Consider the following 23,161-nt stretch of genomic DNA (forward strand, 5'->3'; position numbering starts at 1 on the left):
TGCTTCCATATATCTAGAACTTAATTTTGTGTTGCTTAGTTCCTTCATCTATAAGTTAGATCTTAGAGTTATGAAAATTCACTGAGTTAAGGTCTTTGTATAATATATGAATTATATGTGAGCTGTTATCATTACTGATATGAAATATCAGAACCTTCCAAAAAATGCTGTCATCTATAGAATGCCTTAAGAAGTAGATTAGTTTTAGGTTTACTTTGTCTATAAAGTAATAGAATGGGGAAGGAAATCAATTTACAGCTTAGCTGGAATTACTCTGGATTTCATTTTTTTTTTTTTTATTTGAAACTGATTCTTAAACTAGTAGATGCATCATTATTTAAAATGTCTTTAATTCAGATTATTAGAATTTTATGGATTTTGGCACAAGAAGAATAAAATAATTGAAAAATGTGTCAGGCCCCATGGAAGAACATCATATTTATCATACCTATATCTCAGTTGAGGATAACAGACATTAATTATCTAAATTACTAATTTGGACACATCATAACATAAGCAGATGGTACTAAAAATTTCTGTTCTTCTCTGAATATTACCTCATAACATCATTGAGTAAATACTGCGGAATTTCAAAAAATAGTTTAAAATTTTTCCCTAAGGGATTATTGCTAATGTGTGCTATTGAGGAAATGGCATGAATGCCCTCTGCATACTTCTGTGGCAAGAAACAACCTACAACATATTTGGGCCACACATGTATGTTGCCTGGGCTGATTCTGTAATGTTGTACAATTTCAGGACTTGTTTGTTTCTTTTTTTTTTAATTGCTTTTTATTTACAAGTTATATGCATGGATAATTTTTCAGTATTGACCCTTCCAAAAACTTCCATTCCAACTTTTTCCTCCTTCCCCCTACTCTCTCCCCCAGATGGCAGGTAGACCATTACATATTAAATGTTAAAGTATATGTTAAATACTATATATACACATACACACACACACACACATACATATATACACACACACACGCATACATATACACACACACATATATCTATACAGTTATTTTGCTGTACAAGAAAAATCAGACTTTGAAATAATGTAAAATTAACTTGAGAAGGAAATCAAAAATGCAGGCGGACAAAAATAAGAGGGATTGGGAATTCTATGTAATGATTCACACTCATTTCCCAGAATTCTTTCACTGGGTGTATCTGGTTGTATTCATTATTGAACAAATGGAATTGATTTGGTTCATCTCATTGTTGAAGAAAGCCACGTCCATCAGAATTGATCATCATATAGTATTGTTGTTGAAGTATATAATGATCCAGGATTTGTTTCTAGGGACAGCTGGAAACCTTTTAAAAGAGGTGTTTATAGATTATAAATGGATATGTATCATCTGTACTGTACCTGCTTAATTGCTGAATGTAGAAAAAAATCATGTGTAATTTGATAATATTCCCTAAAGTTTAATGATAAAACTTTTATGTTTTCATTGGAAATTTACTTTGATCTAGGAAGTGATCCTTTCCCCTGTGATAGAGCGACAAGGGAATTTGTGGTTTGGTTTGGTTTTATGAGGTTGTTGAAAGAGTTAAAGATGAATTTTGTTGTCAAAACTAAAAACAAAATTAATTCATGAAATCTTTACCATTGAGTTGAATTAGCCAATTGTAATGTTGAAGTACCATGATTATTTTTGTCATATTTCCCCACCTCCTTCCTTGAGAATATTTGGTTATCAGACATTGTGTTAGAATTGGTTTTTTACTTTATTCTGATTTATTTTTGTACTGTCTAATAAGATCAGATTGTCAGTACAATTAATGGAGGAATTTTTCTAAAAATGTGAAATATTCTATAACTTAGCTTGCACAAATATTGATGGAGCCATTTGATGACTTTATGTTGGCCAATAATAAGCATTGCTTTGGGAATCAGGTGGCTTGGTAATTTTTTTTTTTTTTTTTTTTTGCTGAGTGATAATAGAGCTGTTAGTTAAGGTATTGGTGTTTAATGTTGGTATATGGCTTTCTAACTTGTTGATGCTTGAAATAGAGCTATTCTCAAGCTGGACTTACTGAGACTCTCTGGACAAGTGGATCTTCAAAAAGTGGACCCCTGCAGGGATTAACTAGGGAGCCTACAAGAGGGTCGAGAAGAACTCCAAGAAAAAGGGTGATGAAAGGCTTATTGTTTAGAATGGTTTGTCAGATTGGCAGGGCTTTAGTGCTTATTTTACATTTATTGTTTTTGTTTTGTTTTCAAACTAACAGGTGGAAACTGCAGAACAGTTGCGTGTAGATGGTGCAGTAATTTCAGAGAGTCTTCCTATAGCTGAAACTATAATGGCTTCAAGCAACGAGAACTTAGTAAATATGTTTCATAAGTTATGCAAGCGGCCTTCTTCTGTAAATTGACTGATAATTAAAAACTGGGGAGGTGGTGATTCCTGACAGATTTTAAATTTATATGTTGTTGAAAATTCTGTTTAGCCCAATTTGAGTTTATTTTTTAAAAAACCTGTTTCCTAAGTAAGCAGTTTTTATAAACAGCTAATCTGAACTTATCTTTTGTGCAAAGGCTGAAATAATTTTTTGAGAAGTGCTATACCTCAACATGTACCATGCTTTTAAAATTATATTTATTTCAAGGCTATGTTGCCTGTTTTTATTTTTAAGAGTTGCTAGCATTTAATTATTATAAACCTTACAACTTCAGTTTTATTATTATTATTATTTTTAAAATCTTTGTTGTACTTGGCTAATTCTGAGTCTGAATAATTTAAATCTTGGCAGGTTGTCAATAGGGTGACTGGAAATTTCAAGCATGCAGCTCCTATTCTGCCAATCAGTGAATTCTCAGACATACCCAGAAGAACACCAAAGAAACCATTGACAAGAGCTGAAGTAAATGATTAAAGTTTAGATGAAATGTTGTCATTCCTCTTTTTGGGGAGGAAATGTTTGTATTTGTATCCTGCAGTGGGAGGGGCCCAAAGCTTTATTTATTGGGTTGTACCAGTAATTAAAATTAGTGAAGTTTTAGTATTTTACAAAGAGGTTTTTTTATATATATATATATACACAACATAACAGATTTTCAGAGAAAAATGGTAATTTTATAGTAACTAGGGTAGTGTTAAACTAATCTTCCAGTCTAATGACAAAACTAATACTAGTGTCTTGCTGCTTTATGCCTCTGAAGTGTCTGTTTTATGGGAGAGGAAGAAGGGGAGCATTTTGATGCTTTGTGGACTTTCTCTTTGTTCTCTTTGCTGTGGATAGAAGTTCAAAGTGTGATAGATGGGTGCTTTAAAATTGGTGATATTACTTTTCATTAGCTAGTGCTGTTAAAAGACTGTGGATGGCTTTGAAGTTGTTTAATCCCTTTTTAACCCAGCTTTAATATCTTCCATAACTATACTAACCTGCATGGTATCTTACCACTGTTTTATCAACCTTTTTTTTTTTTTTAACTACTACTAGAGAAAACCAAGTGTGCTTGATCTTGATCATTCAAATTGAAAACATTAGCAAATGAAGGAAATCTTTCCTTATTTCTTCATAAGTAAACATGTGCATGTTGCCTAATAAGGAGAGGCTGGGATTGCTACTTTACCCTCATACTTGAAGAAAAATTCAATATACTGTATGCTTTTAATTGCTTTTTGCAACTTATATTTCATTCTGTCTCAAATATATACCTAATGAAACAAGAGAAAACAAATTTTCTTTACTTTCTTTGTGGGTGATCATGCCAGATTGAATGATGTACTCAATACATTTATATGAATTCTTGATGTTTGGGGTTGGGGAAGAGTTTGTATAATTTTGTTTTTATTTATGAAACAATAATTTTCTTTAAAAATCAATTAGAGTTTTGAAGATGAGAACTGCTAAGCTAATTTGAAAAATGAAGTTTTTAGCCAGAGTTTAACTAGAAGTTATAACTATACATACATGGGCAAACAAAAAACTCATCACTTTGGGTTTCTTTAGTGTATATCCATTTTAATTATCCAAGCTAATATAAAAGATTTTTACCTTTTTTTTTTTTTTTTTAAACTATAGGTGGGAGAAATGACAGTAACAGAAGAAAGAAGAATTGAAAGAGATATTCTTAAAGAAATGTTTCCCTTTGAAGCAGCTACACCAACAGGAATTAGGTACTTAGACCTACTACTTGAGAATTTCTTTGTATTCACATACGTGCAGCTGATAACAATATGAAAGCAGTCTTAATTTTTTCTATAGAGGAACAATATCTTTCAGTCCATAACTCACAAGTGTACTTAGACTTATTTATGGAATTTTAGAGTTGAAAGAGGTCTTAGATATTATCTGGTCTTCACTTTCTAAAGGTAAGCAATAAGATCTTTAGGTATATAAGTATTTTACCTGACTTGCAGTTGTTTTGAGGAGGTTGTGTGTTTTTTTCTTTTTTCCTTTGCTTTTATTGTCTTTTTTTTTTCCTTAAGAAAAATAGTCTTGATAGTATTCTAGAAACAGAAAAGGTTGAGTTTTATTTGTATTGAATTGCTGCTCTTGACCAAATGACTTGATTATTCTTCTTATTCTAATGTCATACCTAAGTACTCCAAATTTTACTGGTGTGATTTTTTTTTTCAGATACAATGGCAAAGGTCCTAAAATTTAATAATTTTACTAGTTTTTAAAAGACATTGAACTTCATGCAACATTAATTAATATTCAGTATTTTCCTCTATAAATAAAGTCTGATTTTTTTTCTCCCATAGGAAAAGTTCTTTTAAAATGTTTTAAAATTATAATAGAAAAGATACTCACACAAACAACTGTTTTTCTCCTCTAATGTTCTTTAATGCCATTTTGCTAACTGAATAAAATTGAAGTATGGAGAAAAAAGAACTGAGTCATTGATAGATATGTACATCAGAAAACTTGTCTTCTATTTTACTCTTAGGAAACTCATGTAAGTTATTTACATAAATCATGACTTAGATTCTCTTTTTTTTCCCCTCCATCACAGTGCTAGTTGTCGCAGACCTATCAAAGGGGCTGCTGGCAGACCGTTAGAACTTGGTGACTTCAGGATGGAGGGAACATTTTCATCAAAATATATCCCCAAATATGCTCCCTTGGCTGATGACAAGACAGAAAAGACAAGAAAAGGACGCTCCATTCCCATGTGGATAAAGATTTTGCTTTTTGTTATTGTGGCAGTTTTCTTGTTTTTGGTCTATCAAGCTATGGAAACCAACCAAGGAAATCCTTTTTCTAGTTTTCTTAATGATGATTCTAATGCTTTTCAGGCAAAGGCCAACTGAGTGTTATCTCGATGGCACACTCAACCAATTTGGTCTCCTATTTTTAATAACTATAGAAAGAACTCTTGTTGGCTCAAGATCTACTTTTAGAAATAATGTGTTTTCAACTTCTTAAATTTAATATTGCATTGAAAATGAACAAGACAGTACAAATGGACTCCAGTTTAAGTGTTTTGGACCTTGGACTAGTAGGAGATCACCTTGTGCCATATGAGTAATCTTTTTTTAGCTCTCTGAAACTTTTTTGTAGGCTTTATTTTTTTAATGTGAGCATCTTAATTCTTTTTTGAGAAAAATGTATATTTGTTTTGTGTTTTGGGTAAATGAGAAGGGCAAAATATGGTAGAATAATGTGAAGCTAAATGTTTTAAATGCTCTTACTTCATGCAGAAAAGATTTTTAAAAAATATTTCTTCTGGACAGAATGTTTAGAGAAGCAATGTGAAACATAATCTTATGCAGGATAAAGGGAAATTCATTGGAGGTTGTGTTTTCTATAACTACAGCCAAGTATTTGACATTGTTTATTTGAAAAAGTACAGCAATAATCGCTTATGTAACTTTTTAGTAATGTTACTGTAATCCTGTTGTACTCATTTTTATACAGATTTCTTAGTATCATGAGTTCTATTAGTAAATTCACCTAAGCGTAGAATCAGGTTTTACCTGAAGGTCATTTTTTAGTGTTACATTTATACATTTGAGAAACCTGTTACTAGAGCACTGTAGTTCAAACCTTAATCCTTGTTTCCCCCAGAAACATTTATTTCTTATTGACACTTGGTTGATTTAATCAATTCCAGTTTACTACTAAAATAACATCTAGATGAAAAAGGATGTGTGTGTGTGTGTGTGTGCGCACAACTGTGTATATGTGCAAAGAATTTAGGAAATTTATATAGTACCATGCTTAAATTTCTTCCATCTGTTTGACTTAAATTAACTGTTAAACTAGACTCATTTCATTAAGCAAATTTTGCCAATTCTTTTTGCCCTTTACGTAATGTAATCTGATTATAATGTGTTTCATAAATGTTTATTTTTAAATTGCATTGTTACTTTCTTGGATACTCCATCCTTTACTCATGAAGTTCGATACTCTTGATGTGAGGAGGGCATTATAATGCTATGTATTCACTCTTTTGTAGTTGTCTTATTTTTTAAAATTGAAATTTACCTCATATATAACTTGGTTAAGTAGACAGCTGAGATTTTGGTAGGATCAAGGGAAATGTGTAAAAATTAAAACTTGTGTTTTTGAATTTGAAATATACAACCATTGGTCATATAGTATACTTTATACAAATAAGTTATTTTAAAATACCATGTCTTATAAAGACTGACATTTCTAATAAAAGAATAAACTAAAGACATATGTTTAGATGGGCACTAAATTTTGATCTGAACTGGACATAATCTAATATTTAGTTTGTAGATAATCTTATAGGCATTTTACTTTTATGGTCAAGACCAGGTACTCTTAATTTTTGAGTAAAGGGGCTGAAATACCAACTCTTAACCTAGAAATATTTGCTAATTAGAATGAAATTGCTTCTTTCTGTTAAAGTACTTCACTTCAAGAGAACATGTTCTGCCCTTTTCCACCAGCATAGGAGTTGATACTTGGTTGTAGTCTCGTTTTGTTTTTAAATTTTTTTTCATTTAGTTAACGTGTTTAGGTCTTATGTTCTTCCTTTAGAAATTGTTAAGGAACACATTTGATGTTTTAAAAAGCTAGGAAAATCAACATGACTTAAGTGTTGTATATAGCATATGATCAATTCTCTTATAGGAAAAATGTGATCCAAAATAGCACAGATAGGACTCACTTAAGCATCTAGTCAATTTCCAAAAACAAACAAAACCCCGTGTACTCTGTTTTGTCTTTGTCTGTTTTATGCCACTAGAGTAAATGTGTCTGAGCGGTAAATTTAAAGCATTTCTGATTAAATTGTAGAAGTAGTCATTAATACTTTACAATATAATCTGATAAATAAAAAATAAATTACCTCTAGTCTTGTCATTGTAGTAAGTGCTTTTCAGATAGCATAGGTAAGTTCTTTAAACAATCCCCAGAAATAAATATTCTCTTGGGATATTTGTGAATCATGATATGATATAATTTTTTTAAAAACAATTTCAGTTCTTACATTAATGTATCATTCCACATTTCATTTTTGATACTTAAATAAGTCATTCATTCATTAGATCATAAATATATATATATATTGTTCATGTTCCTGGTTGTTATAGGAAATAACGATCAATCTCCACTATTGGTTCTTTTCCCCTATCATAGTTCCTTCTTTCTAGGTGCTTTGAACTTGTTAATAGTCCCTTCAGTCTTTCTTAAGTCCTGCTGTTGGACCTGGTAACTAAAAGAGTTTTTGATCTAACCTTAGGGTTAATGCTTTTCAATGTTTATGTAGCAACAATTACTCCTTTATATGACATACCAGAAAATTGTCTTCCAATAAGTGATCTCGTTATCAGGGTTGTTCTAAGTCTCACTTTTGCTTTAATATCCTTAATGTGACTCTACAGCATTTATAATAGGTTCATGAGTTGTTTTGTTTTATGTTTTGATGTACCTGTGGTTAGTTTTTATTATTTGTTATTTTTTAGTTACCAATCAAATTGCCACCAAGAGGTTGGACTGGTAGCCTTCAACATGTCCTTTATTTGGTTTTGCCTTTGAATTTGGGAAAATCTCACAGGAATTAATTGACAAAGTATTTGAATAACGTAATGCAGTAACACTGGCTTAATTTAACCTCCTTGACAATAAGAATGTTCTGTTAAAAATAGTAAGTTTTCTTTATCCCTGAGGAAAAAATTGGCCATAGTCTCTGCATTTGCAGGAAAAGAAACATAAATTTGAGTTCCGGACTTGATCTTTCCTTAAGATATCTGAGAGCAAGCCAGCAGCAATTGCAGAGATGCTCATGAACTTTAAATGCAGTTATATACTTTTTCATTTGGCTTTGTCACCCAAAATATGACTGAAGTTTACATATTCATCTTGTCAGCTGTAATGCAATGAATTATAAAAGAAGTAGTGGGAACAGTACATTCTAATGAGCTTTGTTATATATGACACCAATATAGGCCTTTTGGGGTTCATTATTTTTGACCAACTTTGTATAGAAAAATTACTTTTATAGGGTGTCTTCAGGCTTCTCCTTAGAACTGATATTAAGGTCAAGATACATCCTCCTATAGCAGAGTTTGAAGTGCCAGCAGGAGGATATGATGAATTACTACTTATACTGAAACATGATTTATCACTAACAAATTGTTACAACTGATCAATTCTTATCCTTGGGCCTCAATTCTTCGTATAGAAATTGAAATAATTTAATTACTAAGGTCTCTAATTTTTTAACTTCCCAAGAAGGAGCTTGATTTGTTGGAACTGTGTTCCTTGAGTCTGTTCAGCAATCAGAAAGAATACAAATTGGATAAAAGTCCAGAGAATCCTTGGAACAGAACACTTCACTGTCTGTATGTACTGAAATTTCTAAGTGGAAAACTTGATTAGAACTTGTGTCATCTATACCTTAAAAAGTATAACATTGGAGCAAAGGAACATTGGAGTTTAAAGGTATAGTCAAAAAATAAAGGGTAAGGAGTAGGAATGAATCATAAATAACCTCTGGCCATCTTTTCCACACTGTACTGGAATTATAAGTCCTATCTACATCTTCCCCAGCAAATGTTCTCTGATCTGTGCTTCAAGGTTTCTAGGATAGAAACTCACTTCCCTTGAGGGCAGTCCATTTTAAATTTATAGTTCCAACTAGATGTAAGGGCTTTTCTTAAAATCTTTTTTTCTTTAATTTCAGTTTGTTTACTGGATTTGGTTATTGCTTCTGAAGATACAAGTTTCTAGTATCTCTTCCATGTGATAAATCTTTTAAAAATATTTTTTTCAAGTAATAAAAATTTGTCTTTTCTCCCTTTTCCCCTTTTGTTTGCCACCTCCCATATGGGAAGGAAGCTTTGCAATAAACTTAAGTGAAGTAAAAGAAATCGCCTTGTCCATTCTGCTCAAAATTCAGTAGTTGACTTCATCCTCAGTCCTCTGGAACTATGGTTGATGATTGTGTTGATCCAAGTTTTACCAAGACTTTAAAAGTTACTTTTTTATTACAGTATTGCTGTTTGTATATATAGCTCTCTGATTCTGCTCACTTTACTCTGCATCAATGCATATAAACCTTCCTAGGTTTCTCTAAAGCCATCCCCTTTCATTTCTTACTGCACAGTGGTATTCCGTCACCTTCATGGGCCACATACTTTGTTTGGGAATTCCTCAATTAATGATTCTCCCCTTAGTTTCCAATGTGGCAGTTCTTAAAATATTTAGAAGTAGTTGTCATTTCCCCATCAAATCTTTTCCCAAGGTTAAACAAATAATAAGCTTTTCTGGAATTTTGAGCATCTTGTTTACTTTTAGATAGGCCATATCTTAGCAATGTCCTTCCTGAACCACAGCTCCAGAATTGAACATAGACTACTTCCAGATGTTTGACCTGAGCATAGTACATACTGTCAGACGATCACCTCCATTACTTTGCTACCACAAATTTTTTTTTTTTTTAATTAATGCTGCTTAAGATTACACATTAGGAAGCCATTTAAATTCCGAAGTTTTTCTTGCCTTTATTATAACTTTGTATTTTTAATTTTATTTTAGTTCCACTATTTCAAGTCTATTTTGGTACTTTTTTTTGTCATTCTTTGTTCCTCCTAGCTTTGTGTCACCTATCAACCTCATTGTTCCATCTATGCCTTTGTTTAAATCAGCCACAGAAATCATTGAATATTTAAGTTTGTAAGGAAAGAAGTATACAAACTTTCACTGGAGACTTCTTTTCAAATTGAACTTGTAACAATTTGTATTTATTTGGTTAACCAGATGCAAACCTATGTAATTACATTATCTAATCTATATCTCAGCCTTTTAACCTCAAGAATATTTTGAGAAACTTGTTAACTGCCTTGCCAAACTCCAGATACACTTCATGTTTTCCATTAAATGTTAATGTCTACATATACACACATGTGAGTTGTGTGTCCCTCTCCCTCCTTCCTCTTGGTAGAGTATGAAGTTGAAAGCAATGATTTCTTCATTTTTAGTTTTTATCTCTATTACATTTCCATTTAATGCTTGCTGTGAGTCTCATCCCTTTCTTGATTTTCTTGCCATGTTTATTTTTACACAATTTGTTGCCTTTAGTACTGAAAACTTAACACAAAGTTACCTCCTGATTCTCTTCTTACTGTGCTTTTCCCCTCTCATATTTAGCTTCAGATAACCTATCCTTATCTTTTGTATGTATCCTTTAAACTTCAACTTTTAATATTCATTGGTCTTTTAAAATACCTTCCTTTTTACTTATCAGAGTAGATTGGGAATGTGTCAAGAATCTTATTCTTGAGCTTTATATGACTCATTCATATTCTTAATGCATATTTCCCTTTTGGAATCTCACCTATGAAGCCTTTTGAAATTTGGGAGTTGAGAATTGTATATTCATAGACTTAGACTTAACAGCTGTAAAGGGATGAGAGACTATCTAGTTCAGCCCCTTCATTTCATAAAATGAGGAAATAAGTTCCAGAAAAACTGACTTGTCCAATATCACATAGTCTCAGAGAAAAGACTTGAACTCAGCTTTTCAGCAGCCAGAGCTGCTGCCACCAAATCACATGGCTTCTTTTTTTTTTTTTTTAACTTTGCTTGCTTCTTGATTAGCTAGCCCTCTGTTCAATTTTTATTTTCAAATTCAAAGACATTGATAGCAATAGCATGGTATATGGCTAGGTTTTCATTTCTGTCTTACTGAGCAGTTCTTATTTGTCAGAATCTGATCTGAGAGCAGTTCCTCTCACCTGTTCCTGTAAAATAAATCAACCATCTGCGATAAAAACTAGTCCTTTGATCCATCAGCCTAGTTCAAAATGGAGAACCATTAAGTTAACAAGGTAAGTTGTCCAAGGCAATATAACTCAAGTTAGATTGTTTTGATCTAATATTACTCTGTCTTCCATGTTGTGGAGATGGCCCTGGATTCCTGGTGGCCAGAGCAGCATAGCTTGCATGCACTCGCTGTCCTGAGAGTAGAAACTTGAGTGTTGAACTGATTGCCAGATTGGCGACTCTCTATGAACTTTGCAGGCTAACAGTCTGAGAGGTTCCCCACTTCTTAGAGATATTGAGCAAGGGATCAGCAGTGGGGATATCCAGAAAGTCACAGAGAAGTGAGGGAGTGTATATGTGCACATTTGGGGATCTATGGGACTGTTTCTCAATCTTTGATGTCTGATCAGGTGATCTGATCTTGGAGTCTGTAAACATGTGTGTACCTATGCATAGGTGAATGCCTAGATTTCAGTAGAACTGGTTTCCTTTGTAATCCTGTTTTATGTGTTTATAATCTGAGAAGTGGTCTATAGGTTTCACCAACCTGGCAGAGTTACATGACAGGAAAGATTGAAGACCCTTGCTATAAGGTAAATATTTGAGCTCAGTAGTAAAGGGTATGTGCAACATGGCATAGTGTTTATGATACGATACCAAGGTTTCCCTTTCATTTGGCAAGACTGTTTCATGGCCCCCGGGCTGTAGTAGGGCTGTAGTAGGCTCTCATACATCTGTAAGATGGAATCAGCTACCTCATACTTTGTGCACTTGTTCACCCATTGTAATATGATCTGAGAAGCCATATCAATTCAGAACCTTTCACTGGAGAACTTACTAAGCCTCTGCAGGGTCAGTGATGCACTGAGGGGTACTGAATTATAGTTGGAATGGGTTCAGAGCCCATACTAGACTAGTGAGTGACTAATGGCAAGTCATGTAACTGGTCAGAGCCACCCATTTTTGTCTGTGACATAAGGATGTCATCTCCTGTTATGAATAGCTCACAGATTCTTGGGAGCTCAACAAGATGCTGCATAATAGATCTTTGCAAACCTTTGGACACTATATAAATGTCACCCATTATCTTTTCCACTGAAAAACTGACCTGGAGTCAGGAGGACTCTTTACCGAGTTCAAATCCAACCTCAGATATTTCCTACTTTGTGACTCTGGGCAAGTCATTTGACTTTGTCTGCCTCAGTTTCCCCATCTGTAAAGTGAGCTAGAGAAGGAAATGGCTGACCACTCTGGTATCTCCACCAAGAAAACCCAAATGCAGTCACAAAGAGTCGGACACAACTAAAAAAATTTTGAACACTGGCGAGCACTGGGCCTGGAGTTGGGAAGACTTAGCATGGCCTCAGATAACTTTCCATCTGTGTGTCCCGGGGCAAACTTAACTCCCTTTTTGTTTCTTTTTTTCTCACCTGGAAAATGGAGATAATAATAGCCACCTGCCTCATAGGGCTAATGGGAGGATGGAAAGGAAATTGAAAGATACTTAGAACACTGCCAGATACATAGTAGTGTGAGCTATTTTCTGTGCAGCCAGCCTCGTGCAGTGGTTAGCAAGATGTCCTCCTAATCCCGAAGAATATGGCTTCAAATCCTGTTTTTAAGACCCTGGATAAGTTATTTGGGCCCTTTAGAATCCCTGCTAACCCTCTGAGACTTAAGTTGTAGAAGGGGGCAGGGGCATGGAATCTTCATTGGTAGAGGGATCAATTGAGCATTTATCAAATACCTTTTTTGTATACCAGGTTCTTTGAGAGGTGCTGAAGATGCAATACCAAAATGAAATAATTCCAACTTGTGAGGAGGGATTGGATAGAGGTTTTTTGGGTTTTGTATTCCCATTTCATAAGAGAATGATTGCCATACAATAAGTGGTCACTAAATTGTTGATTGCCTGGGAATTCCTATACCCAAGTTTCTTAAACTGTGGATCATGTAACTGGGGATTTATTATCTGTCAATATTTTCAGTTTTATGTACCTTTAGGACAGACCACTAGGTGTCACTGGGGAACACATGTAGATTAATAATACTTGTTTTTGTGATAGGTAGTTTTTATCCAAGAAAAATGGGTTTATTTTAAGTAATGCAATGGATATCAATCCCCAGCCAGTTAATCGAACATAGGATTAAGTGACCCCATTTGTAATTACTTGGTGTTTTAATCTGGACGTGTTCAAACCCCACCTTTAGGACCAGGCAATTCACTTTTGCATCTTCAGTTTTCCCATCACGTTTCTTGCTTGTTTGTACAGCCTTCAGGGACCCAAGCTCATTTCCTTCAGCACAATGAAGGCTTGAAGGATGACTTAATGAGAATGGGATCAATGAGGTATTATGAGGCTTAGATGGGAGACTCACTAGTGAGTTTTTTAAAGTACTAAATTAATGTTTTATTCAAATATTCAGGGGCAGCTAGATGGTTCAGTGGATAGAATACTGGCCCTGGAGTCAGGAGGACTTGAGTTCATGACATTCCAGGGCATGATGCTAGTTGTGTGACCCTAGGCAAGTCACTTCACCCCAGTTGCCTTATTTAAAAAAAAATTCAGAAAGCTTATTAAAAATGATTTATATTTTATTTAGGGATTGTACACTAGCTTCTATGGTGCATCCCAAGTACTAAGACTCTAGGAAATAACAGTCCAAAATTACCCCTAATTTATTCAATATGTTAAGAGAAGCAGGATGATGTTGGGTAAAGGTGTGAGAGAATTGGATGGTGCTTTTGAAAACTGAATTAATAGGGAAATGAAACAAATTAGAAAATTGAAAGCACAGAAATGGGAGGCTGAGACCTGGACTGAGAAACATGATCTAGGGTGAGGGGTTTATATTTGAAAAAGAACCCTCAGGACTTTGGCCCCTTTCTCCTCTGGTTTTTACATGTATTCCTTGCTCCCATTAGAATGAAAGCTCCTTGAAGGTAGGAACTGGTTTATGTAATTTCTGGTGGAGATTCACGATCGTTAATTTCTATAACACCCAATTAATGGGGATTCTGGAGAGGGACATGCACTTGGGGATAGGAAATAAAAGACTGCTTTTGTGGTTTCAAGAAGTTGTCTACTGGCCTGGACACCCATTCTTTCAAGAATGTAAAATAAAATCCAGCTGATGATTATCAGTGAGGTAGGGAAGTTCTTGGTATGACATTTTGTTTCTTACAGAGCAATGAGCTTTGAGTCTGGACCCCGACACTTTCTAGCTGTGTGACACTTCTGAAATTTAGTTTTTTTTTCCTTTGTAGATTGGGAATAATTACAGGTCACATTGGAGCAAAGCATTTTAAAAAATCTTAATCCTTTTTTATGTTTATATAAAACTGGTTCTTTAAAAGACAAGCAAAACAGGTGGTTTTTCATGACATGACCAGTTTAATTTCTGCTCTTCAAGTAATAAATCCAGGCGGTCATGTCTGAAAATGTTTGTCTGATTCTGCAGTTGGTGGTAATAACCTCTGTGTAAGAAGATGGCAGCTTGGGCACCTTGCTTTGTGAGATGTGGAGCTCTGGTTAATTGCTTTGGTCGAGTTTTCAAATTACTTTGCTTTTCCAAGTTGTAAAAATGAGTTACGTTATTCTGGTTCTGCTCACCTCACTGGATCAGTTTATATGAAGTTTTGCCATGCTTCTCTGAAACTTCTTTTTTTTCATTTCTTATGGTATAACAATATTCTGTTATACTCAGAATTTCTTCAAATATTTCCCTAAATGGCAGGTATGTACCTTGTTTCTCTTTGCCTACAAGGAATAAAGCTCGATTAGGTATTTTCATATATGGGGGAGGGGTGTCTGTTTTGTCTTTGGGGTTTTTTAGTGTACTTGAGTCAAATACTGTTCACCTGGTGCTTGTAGGAAAACTCAAGACCTCCAAGTGGAGAGCTAGAAGTTGGTCAAATTCAAATGTCTCTGGGGACTAAGTTCTGGGTGGGGTATCGCTGCCAATGACTTCTTCCACTGTCTTGCCATGTATGTGGAGTATGTTCACTTCCAGGGCGTTTAAGAACCCGGGGATAGCACACGCGGGCACTAGCAGGTTTGAATAACTTCTCTGTACCATTGGGACTTTTGGGATTTCATGAGAATGAGCCATAAATCACATCAGCCATAATGTGACCTATAAATGTGAGCTATAACTTGCTGTTCAGTTTTTCAATGTGACCCCATTTAGGTTTTTCTTGGCAGAGATAGTGGAGTGGTTTGCCATTTCTTTCTCCTGCTCATTTTACAGACAAGAAAACTGAGGCAAACAGGTTTAAGTGATGTGTTCATCTAGTAAATATGTGTTATTACCTAAGCTAATAAGTTTCTTAAGTCCAGATTTGAACTCGGGAAGATGAGTTCCTGACTCCAAGACCCACAGTCTCTCCCGTGTCACCTGAAGCTACAATTATTATATTCAAATAACAGAGTTTACTAATGCGATGAATTAAGGATATTTTATCCTTAATATTAATAAATTGTTTTTATTTGAGAGCAGAAAATTCCTAGCACTTTCTGGACTGTTTTCTGTTTGTAGATAGCATAGGACTCCTAATATCTATTGGAGTCAATATAGCATAGGGCATAAGAAGGTGACTTCGGAGTTAAGAAGGTAAGTTCAAATTTTGCCTTTTGGTTGCTGGCTCTCTGACCCTAGGCAGTACTCGGCCCTTCATTGTCCAGAACATGTCCTTAAGACTAAAAACAAGGGAACAGCTGTCAGTCTGCTTTAGTGAAAAAAAGAAAAGGTGTTTTTCATCTGGAATTCCAGAGGTAGATAAATAGTTGTAGAGCTGTAGATATAAGCATGTGTGTATATATACTTTATATAAATTAGTTAAAGCATTCTGAATAGTCAGGTTTTCCAGATAGCTAGCTGTCTTTACTCTTTAAGTCTCTCTCCCCCATTAAAAAAACTTAACTAGGTTCAAGGCATTCTTAAATATATTGCATGTATAATCACTAAGTATCTTAGAACTGTTAGCCAGTGCTTAGCACAGTACCTGAATGATTATACCTCTTGGCTTATGGACCAGAGTGTTCTCAAAAGTAGATAATAGCTTATTTTTACAAGGGGTGTGGGGAGAGGTTTTTGTTTTTTCTTTGGGAAGATTAGTGATAGAGTTAATTGAAAAGGAGGAAAAAAAAAGCCAGAAAAGCATCATTGAGGTATTTAAAAGCAAAAGCACAGAAGATAACAGATGGAAGCTCAGAATACAGGAAACACAGGCAAGCAGGATAGCTTTGAAAACAAGTTAGAATTTGAGATACTTTGTAAAAAGCAAGTTGTACATAATAGAGATTGATTTTTCCTATGCAGTCTTGTCTGTTCTACTTTGTATGTGGAAATGCCCTTTTTAGAAAAAAAAAAAAAAAGTAAAAAAAAAAAAATTTAAAAATAAAAAGGTTTAACCATAGCACAGGTCTACTTAAAGCCATACAAAGGGGGAATTGGATTATGTCTGATGAACTGGTTGATTATGCTCAGGGGTATGCTGGAGCCAGCACCCTGGCAACAAGGGTAGCCTGAGAGCTTATTGTTAAATTTTCAACTCGAGCATTTTATGCCTCAAAAATCAGGACACACAACAAGATAGATTTTGATTTATTGTTTTGGTTATTGTCCTTAACAGGATGGAGAAAGTGTTAATAATACAGATTAAACTGAAAGCTATGTTATGGTCTACTTTCTTCTCCCCCCTTCCCAAGAGAGCTGATTGTTCAACATTGACCAGCACACCTTTAATTATGCTGAACTATTTTCTCTTTTTGATAAATCTTGGTTATAAGAGATGGTTTCTTGGATAGGAAAAAGGGAGGGATATATTTGGGAATAAAGGCAATGTAAAAACAAAATACATCCATTAAATCATATTGTTATTTAGTCTTGTCTGGCTTTGTGGGTTTTTTTTGACAAAGATACTGGAGTGAGTTATTTCCTTCTCCAGCTCATTTTACAGATGAAGAAATTGAGGCAAAGAGGATTAAGTGACTTGCCCTGGGTCTATACTTTGAGCTAGTAAATGTGTGAACTCCATCTATTGTGCTACCTAACTGTCCTAATACTTTCAAGCAATCCCAGATAGCAAGGGAATAATATAGCCTACATTTCTATTAGTGCCATTTATTTTCTTCAAAAAAGAATACTAATAACACCAGCAAAGCCACAATACTTTTACACAGGGAAACTGAGGCACAAAGGTTAAAGAATTTTCCCTACATCACACAAAAGCAGAGAAGAAATTCTTTGGGCACCAAATCCAGCATTTTTTCCCACTGTCAAGCATGAAACGACTCACTCTGATAATCATTGCCTGTAGTAAATTTTCCATTGTAGTGAGCCAGTAAGCACCTACTATGTGCTAAGTTAGGGTGTGGGGGGTTACAAAAAGGTAAAAACCAGTTGCTATTCTAATGGAACTTGCAATCTATTGGGAAAGAAACCATTTAAACAACTATGTACAAATGCAATAAAATACAGATTAACAAATAGGAGGAAATCGATAGGACACTGGCATTAAGGGAGGTCGAGAAGATTCTCATAAAAAATGGGATTTTATTTTTGGCTTAAAAGAAGAGGCAGAGATGAAGGAAATTTTCAGGCACAGGGAACCAACAATGAAAATGCCCTTTAATTAGGAGATGAAGTGAGTTGTTCAAAAACTAGTGACCAGATCAAGAGAACACAAGAGAGGAGATTGGAAAGGTGGTAGATGGTCAGGTTGTGAAGAATTTTGAATTCTAAATAACTCAAGGAATCCATAGAATCCTTTCAGTGTGCAGACTGCAATCACATGCAATGTCCTTGCATTAATTAGTTGTCAAATGTTGCTGGTTATGTCTGGAATCTGATTAAAATCAGAAACATCTTCACACAGAATATAATTACCTCTGGCTTCCTAACTGTTCTCCCTCTCTCCTTTGCCCAGCTTCCAAAATGATTCCCCTTAGTTCCCAATCCAAATCCACTCTAGTGCCTCCCATTGCCGTACAAATTCCTGTATTTGACTTTTAAAGCTCTTCACTACCTGGCGCCATCTTTGTATCCCCATTAGACAAGGCTCTTCACATTCTAGAGTCCGATCAAACTGGTATTCTCTCTGTTCCTCACACGTGGCTACTTCTGTTCTAACTACCTGCTATTGAACTATCCCCTATGCTGCATATATTTATATATAAACCTACATGGGCATGTGACCATCCACTCTTACTCTCTAGGCTTTAGGACTTTGTAGCCTTGGTTCTTTTAGGCCAGGGTATCTTAAAAGCTTTTCCACTAATGACCCTTTTTTGCTCAAGAAATTTTTACATGACTCTGATTATAGAGGTATATAAAATAGATAGACAAAATCAAACATTTACTGATGATAAAATGAATTTCACAACCCTCACGTGCAGTGAACCACAGTTAAAGAAACTGGACTTTAGGGAATCCACATAAAAGCATCTACTGCTGAATCTTTGTTTTTGTAATTGTTCTATAATTTCAGTCCTGTCTGACTCTTCATGATCTCATTTGGGTTTTGTTTTTGGTGAGAATACTGGAGTGGTTTGCCATTTCCTTCTCCAACTCATTTTTACAAATGAGAACATGGGCAATCTGGGTTAAATGGCTTGTCACACAGTAAGTTCCTGAGGCCAGATTTGAACTCATGAAAATGTATTTTCCTGATTTCAGGCCCAGAATTTCATCCACTGTACCACCTACCTACCTAAACTTCAAACCATATTATAGGACAATTTTTTTATTGTTGATGAAGTCAGTGACAAGTTCTTTTAATTCATTATTATTCTTACAAGTCTTCCAAGAAAATAAAAGGACAGGTAGTTCCTGTAAGCCAGCGGAGTAGCTTTCTAGACAAAACACTGAACTTGGATGAGGAAAAAAAAATATTACATCTTTATTTTCATTTATCTCTAACTGAAATCTAGCATTTCCTTTAGTTATTTAAAAAGGTAATTCAGAGATGCTTTTCATATTCTACAATCCCATCAAACTGGCCTCTTTTGTTTTAAGACCTAACTCCCACCTCCTGTGACAGTACTTTGCACTGGAAGTTTCTCCCACCTGAATGTACTCTGCCATCCACTAAAGACAATAACATACCCTCCTATAAACTCTTAAAAAAAAAAGTCGTGTACAAATAAGCTGAGGGACCACGATATTTGAAACCTTAGTAATTTTTCTGTCCTCTAATAGGCTGTTTCAATATATTAATTAAGCAACAGTTTCTTAAACTGTGGTTTATGACCCCATATGGGGTCTTGTTACTGAATGTGGAGGTTGCAAAATGATGATTTATTGTCAGTAAATGTTTGATTTATATATCTATTTTATGTACCCAGGGTCATGTAAAAATAGGTGAAAAGGAGCCATGAGTGAAAAATGTTTAAGAAGTCCTGATTTAAGGTATAGTTCTTCACATCCTTTTGACAGTGTGCCTTTCCTCTGTATTTTATTAGAAATTTTTTTTTGGGGGGGTACAAAGAGTTGTTTTTTGTGTTGTTGTTTATTTGCTTCTTAATAGAAACCAAACTGTTCACATACAAAAGAGGCAATACTTTGCACTTACCATAAACTGATTTCAACTTTTTTCTTCATTCAAAAGTTACCAATATGTTCCTTTCAGCAAACTATTTATATGCAAGAGGGGTAGAACCTTGTACTTTCCTCCTCGATTATATTATATTTTCATTATATGTATTTTCTATAAACTTCCAGGTGTACATGTCCTTCTGATAGAAATTGAGCTCCTCGGGGACAGGGATTATTTCGTTTTTTGTCTGTGAACCTCCGATCCAGCAGTGTCTGGCACATGATAGGTGCTTGTGGATTGATTAATTTATTGCTACAAAATAAAGATGGACCATGCGATTATAGATTTAGAGCTGGAAGAGTCTTTGGAGGAAACAGGTTCAGAAAAGTTAAAAGATGTATTCAAGATCAGTATCAGAGACAGAACTTAAATTCAGGTCCAATATTCTATGGATCTTGCTATTCAGTTTCTCAATAGCAGTTTTATTATTTAGGGTAATTTAAGAATGTCTCCTAGGAGCCAGACATTGACTAAGTGCTATATGTAAAAAAAAATTAATAATCGACAAATGCTTATAAAGGCCCTATTAAGTGTCAGACATTGTGTTAGGTACTAGGCACACAAGTACAAAGAATAAAACCATGCTTACTCCCAAGAAGCTTATATTCTATTGGGGGAGGCAGGAATAAAATAAAGAGTATCAAGAAAGAGAAAGGAGCCAGCATTTATTAAATGCCTGCTATATGCCAGACATCGTACTAAACATTTTAACAAATATCTCATAAGACAATTATAAGGCATATAAAAAATTATAAGGTAGTTAGGAGGGAGGAAATTATATTTTATCCAAGTAGCTAAATGTTTTAAGGGGCTAGGGATCCTCAAACTTTTTAAATTGGGGTCAGTTCACTGTCCCTCAGACTGTTGGAGGGCTGGACTATAGTAAAAACAAAAACTTTGTTTTGTGGGCCTTTAAATAAAGAAACTTCATAGCCCTGGGTGAGGGGGATAAACGTTCTCAGCTGCTGCATGTGGTTCGTGGCCGTAGTTTGAGGATCCCTGTAAGCAGTTAGGGCCTGAATCAGAAGGTTGATCAGAATAGGAATCAGAATAAAGGCCTCATTTCTAAAAAATATTGAGAATCGATTTAGATTTATAAGAATACAAGCTATTCTCCAAATTGATAACTGGTCAAAGGATATGAACAATTTTCAGATGATGAAATTAAAACCATTTCTAATCACATGAAAAAAATGTTTAAATCACTTGATTAGAAAAATGAAAATTAAGATAATTCTGAGGTACCATTACACACTTCTCAAGGTGACAGGAAGAGATAATGATAAATGATGGAGCACGTGTAGGAAAATTGGAACAGTAATACATTGCTGGAGTTGTGAACTGATCCAGACATTCTGGAAAGCAATTTGGAATTATACCCAAAAGGCTATCAAACTGTGCATACCCTTTGACCCAGCAGTGTTTCTACTGGGCTTATATCCCAAAGAGATCTTAAAAGAGGGAAAGAGACCCACATGTGCAAAAATGATTGTGGCAGACTTTTTTGTAGTGGCAAGAAATTGGAAACTGAATGGATGCCCATCAGATGGAGAATAGCTGAATGAATTGTGGTATATGAATGTTATGGAATATTATTGTTCTGTAAGAAACAACCAGGAGGAGATTTCAGAGAGGCCTGGAGAGACTGACATGAACTGATGGTGAATGAAATGAGCAGGACCAGGAGATCATTGTGTACATGGCAACATCAGTATTATATGACAATCAATTGTGATGCAAGTGGCTCTTTCTGCCAGCAAGGTAAGACCAGTTCTAATGATCTTGTGATGGAGAGAGCCATCTGCACCCAGAGAGAGGGCTATGGAAACTAAGTGTGGATCACAATATAACATTTTCACCTCACTTTTTTTGTTGTTTGCTTGCTTTTTTTTCCTTTTCTATTTTTTTCCCTTTTTGATTGGATTTTTCTTGTGCAGCATGTCAAATGTGGGAAAATGTTTATAACAATTGCACATGTTTAACATATATTGGATTACTTGCTGTCTGGAGGAAAAGATGGGGGGAAAGAAGGGAAAAAAATTGGAACACAAGGTTTTGCAAGGGTGAATGTTGAAAACTATCTTTGCATATGTTTTGAAAATAAAAAATTATCATTTAGAAAAAGAATAGGAGTCAGCATTATGTTTACAAACATGTAATAACTTAGTCTTATGTATGTGCATGCTTTTTTGGAAGGGTAAGGAGGCAATTGGGATTAAGTGACTTGCCCAGGTCACACAACTAGTAAGTGTTAAGTGTCTGAGAGCAAATTTGAACTTCCTGATTGCAGAATTGGTACTCTGTCCACTATGCCATTTAGCTACCCCAGTAAATGCTTTCTTTCTTTTATTTTTTATTTTCTTAAAAAATTTTTTTTATTATACCTTTTTATTTTTCAAGGGTCAAAACCTTCTATTCCAACTTTTCCCCTCCTTTCCCCCATCCCCTCTCTTAGATGGCAGGTGGTCCAATACATTTTAAATATGTTAAAGTATATATTAAATACAATATATATATACATAATACAGTTATCTTGCTGCTCAAGAAACATCGGAGCTAGAAAGAAGGTAAAAAACTTGAGAAGGAAAACAAAAATTCATGCTTGCTTTCTTTTAATTACTTTTTTTTTTGAATTCTGAATGCTGTTTTACAATTTTACAGTTACATGCAAAAAATTTAACTTTTAAAAAATATTCTGAATTCTAAATTCTCTCCCTCTCTCCTCTCTTCCCCTTTTCTTGAGCAAGCAATTTGATATAGGTTATGTACGTGCAGTAGTGTAAAACATTTTCATATCAATCTTGTGGATTTAAAAAAAACACAAAAATGAAAAAAGTAAAGAAAGTGTAAAAAAATAGTATATTTCAATCTGCATTCAGACTCCATCAGTTCTTTCTTTGGAGGTGGATCACATTTTACATCATGAGTCCTTTAGAACTGTCTTGGCTCATTGTATTACTAAAAACCGCTAAGTCATTCACAATTCATCATATAATATTGCTGTTATTGTGTAAAGTGTTCTGGTTCTGCTCACTTCACTCTGTGTTATATATATATATGCCTTTCTTTTTTTTTTTTTAACTTGTATTTTTTTTTTTATTTAATGATTACTTTATAATGACAACATTATTCCTTGCACTCGTTTCTTTTCTGATTTTTTTTTCCCCCTCCCTCCCTCCCCCCCTCCCCTAGATGGCAAGCAGTCCTTTATATGTTGGATATGTTGCAGTATATCCTAGATACAATATATGTTTGCAGAACCGAACAGTTCTCTTGTTGCATAGGGAGAATTGGATTCAGAAGGTAGAAATAACCCGGGAAGAAAAACTAAAATGCAGATAGTTCACATTTGTTTCCCAG

At 34.6% G+C, this 23,161-nt stretch overlaps 1 protein-coding gene across 3 annotated transcripts in view; it reads left to right on the forward strand.

The window, feature by feature from the left end:
* TMPO (thymopoietin) overlaps positions 1–17,088 on the forward strand; it is a 46,028-nt gene extending 28,940 nt beyond the window's left edge. Inside the window, exons 5-9 of one of the 3 annotated variants that reach the window (XM_052001607.1) lie at positions 2,027–2,146; positions 2,245–2,340; positions 2,767–2,877; positions 4,042–4,136; positions 4,979–17,088. In XM_052001607.1, the coding sequence (XP_051857567.1) occupies positions 2,027–2,146; positions 2,245–2,340; positions 2,767–2,877; positions 4,042–4,136; positions 4,979–5,276 (720 nt within the window). In that variant the 3' untranslated portion in view covers positions 5,277–17,088. The remainder of the gene's footprint in view (positions 1–2,026; positions 2,147–2,244; positions 2,341–2,766; positions 2,878–4,041; positions 4,137–4,978) is intronic. The other 2 variants (XM_052001609.1, XM_052001610.1) reach the window with 2 other exon arrangements.
* Positions 17,089–23,161: the final 6,073 nt, after the last annotated feature.

The sequence above is a fragment of the Antechinus flavipes genome, chromosome 5 (genome assembly GCF_016432865.1).
Source record: "Antechinus flavipes isolate AdamAnt ecotype Samford, QLD, Australia chromosome 5, AdamAnt_v2, whole genome shotgun sequence".
NCBI classification, from domain to species: Eukaryota; Metazoa; Chordata; class Mammalia; order Dasyuromorphia; family Dasyuridae; genus Antechinus; species Antechinus flavipes.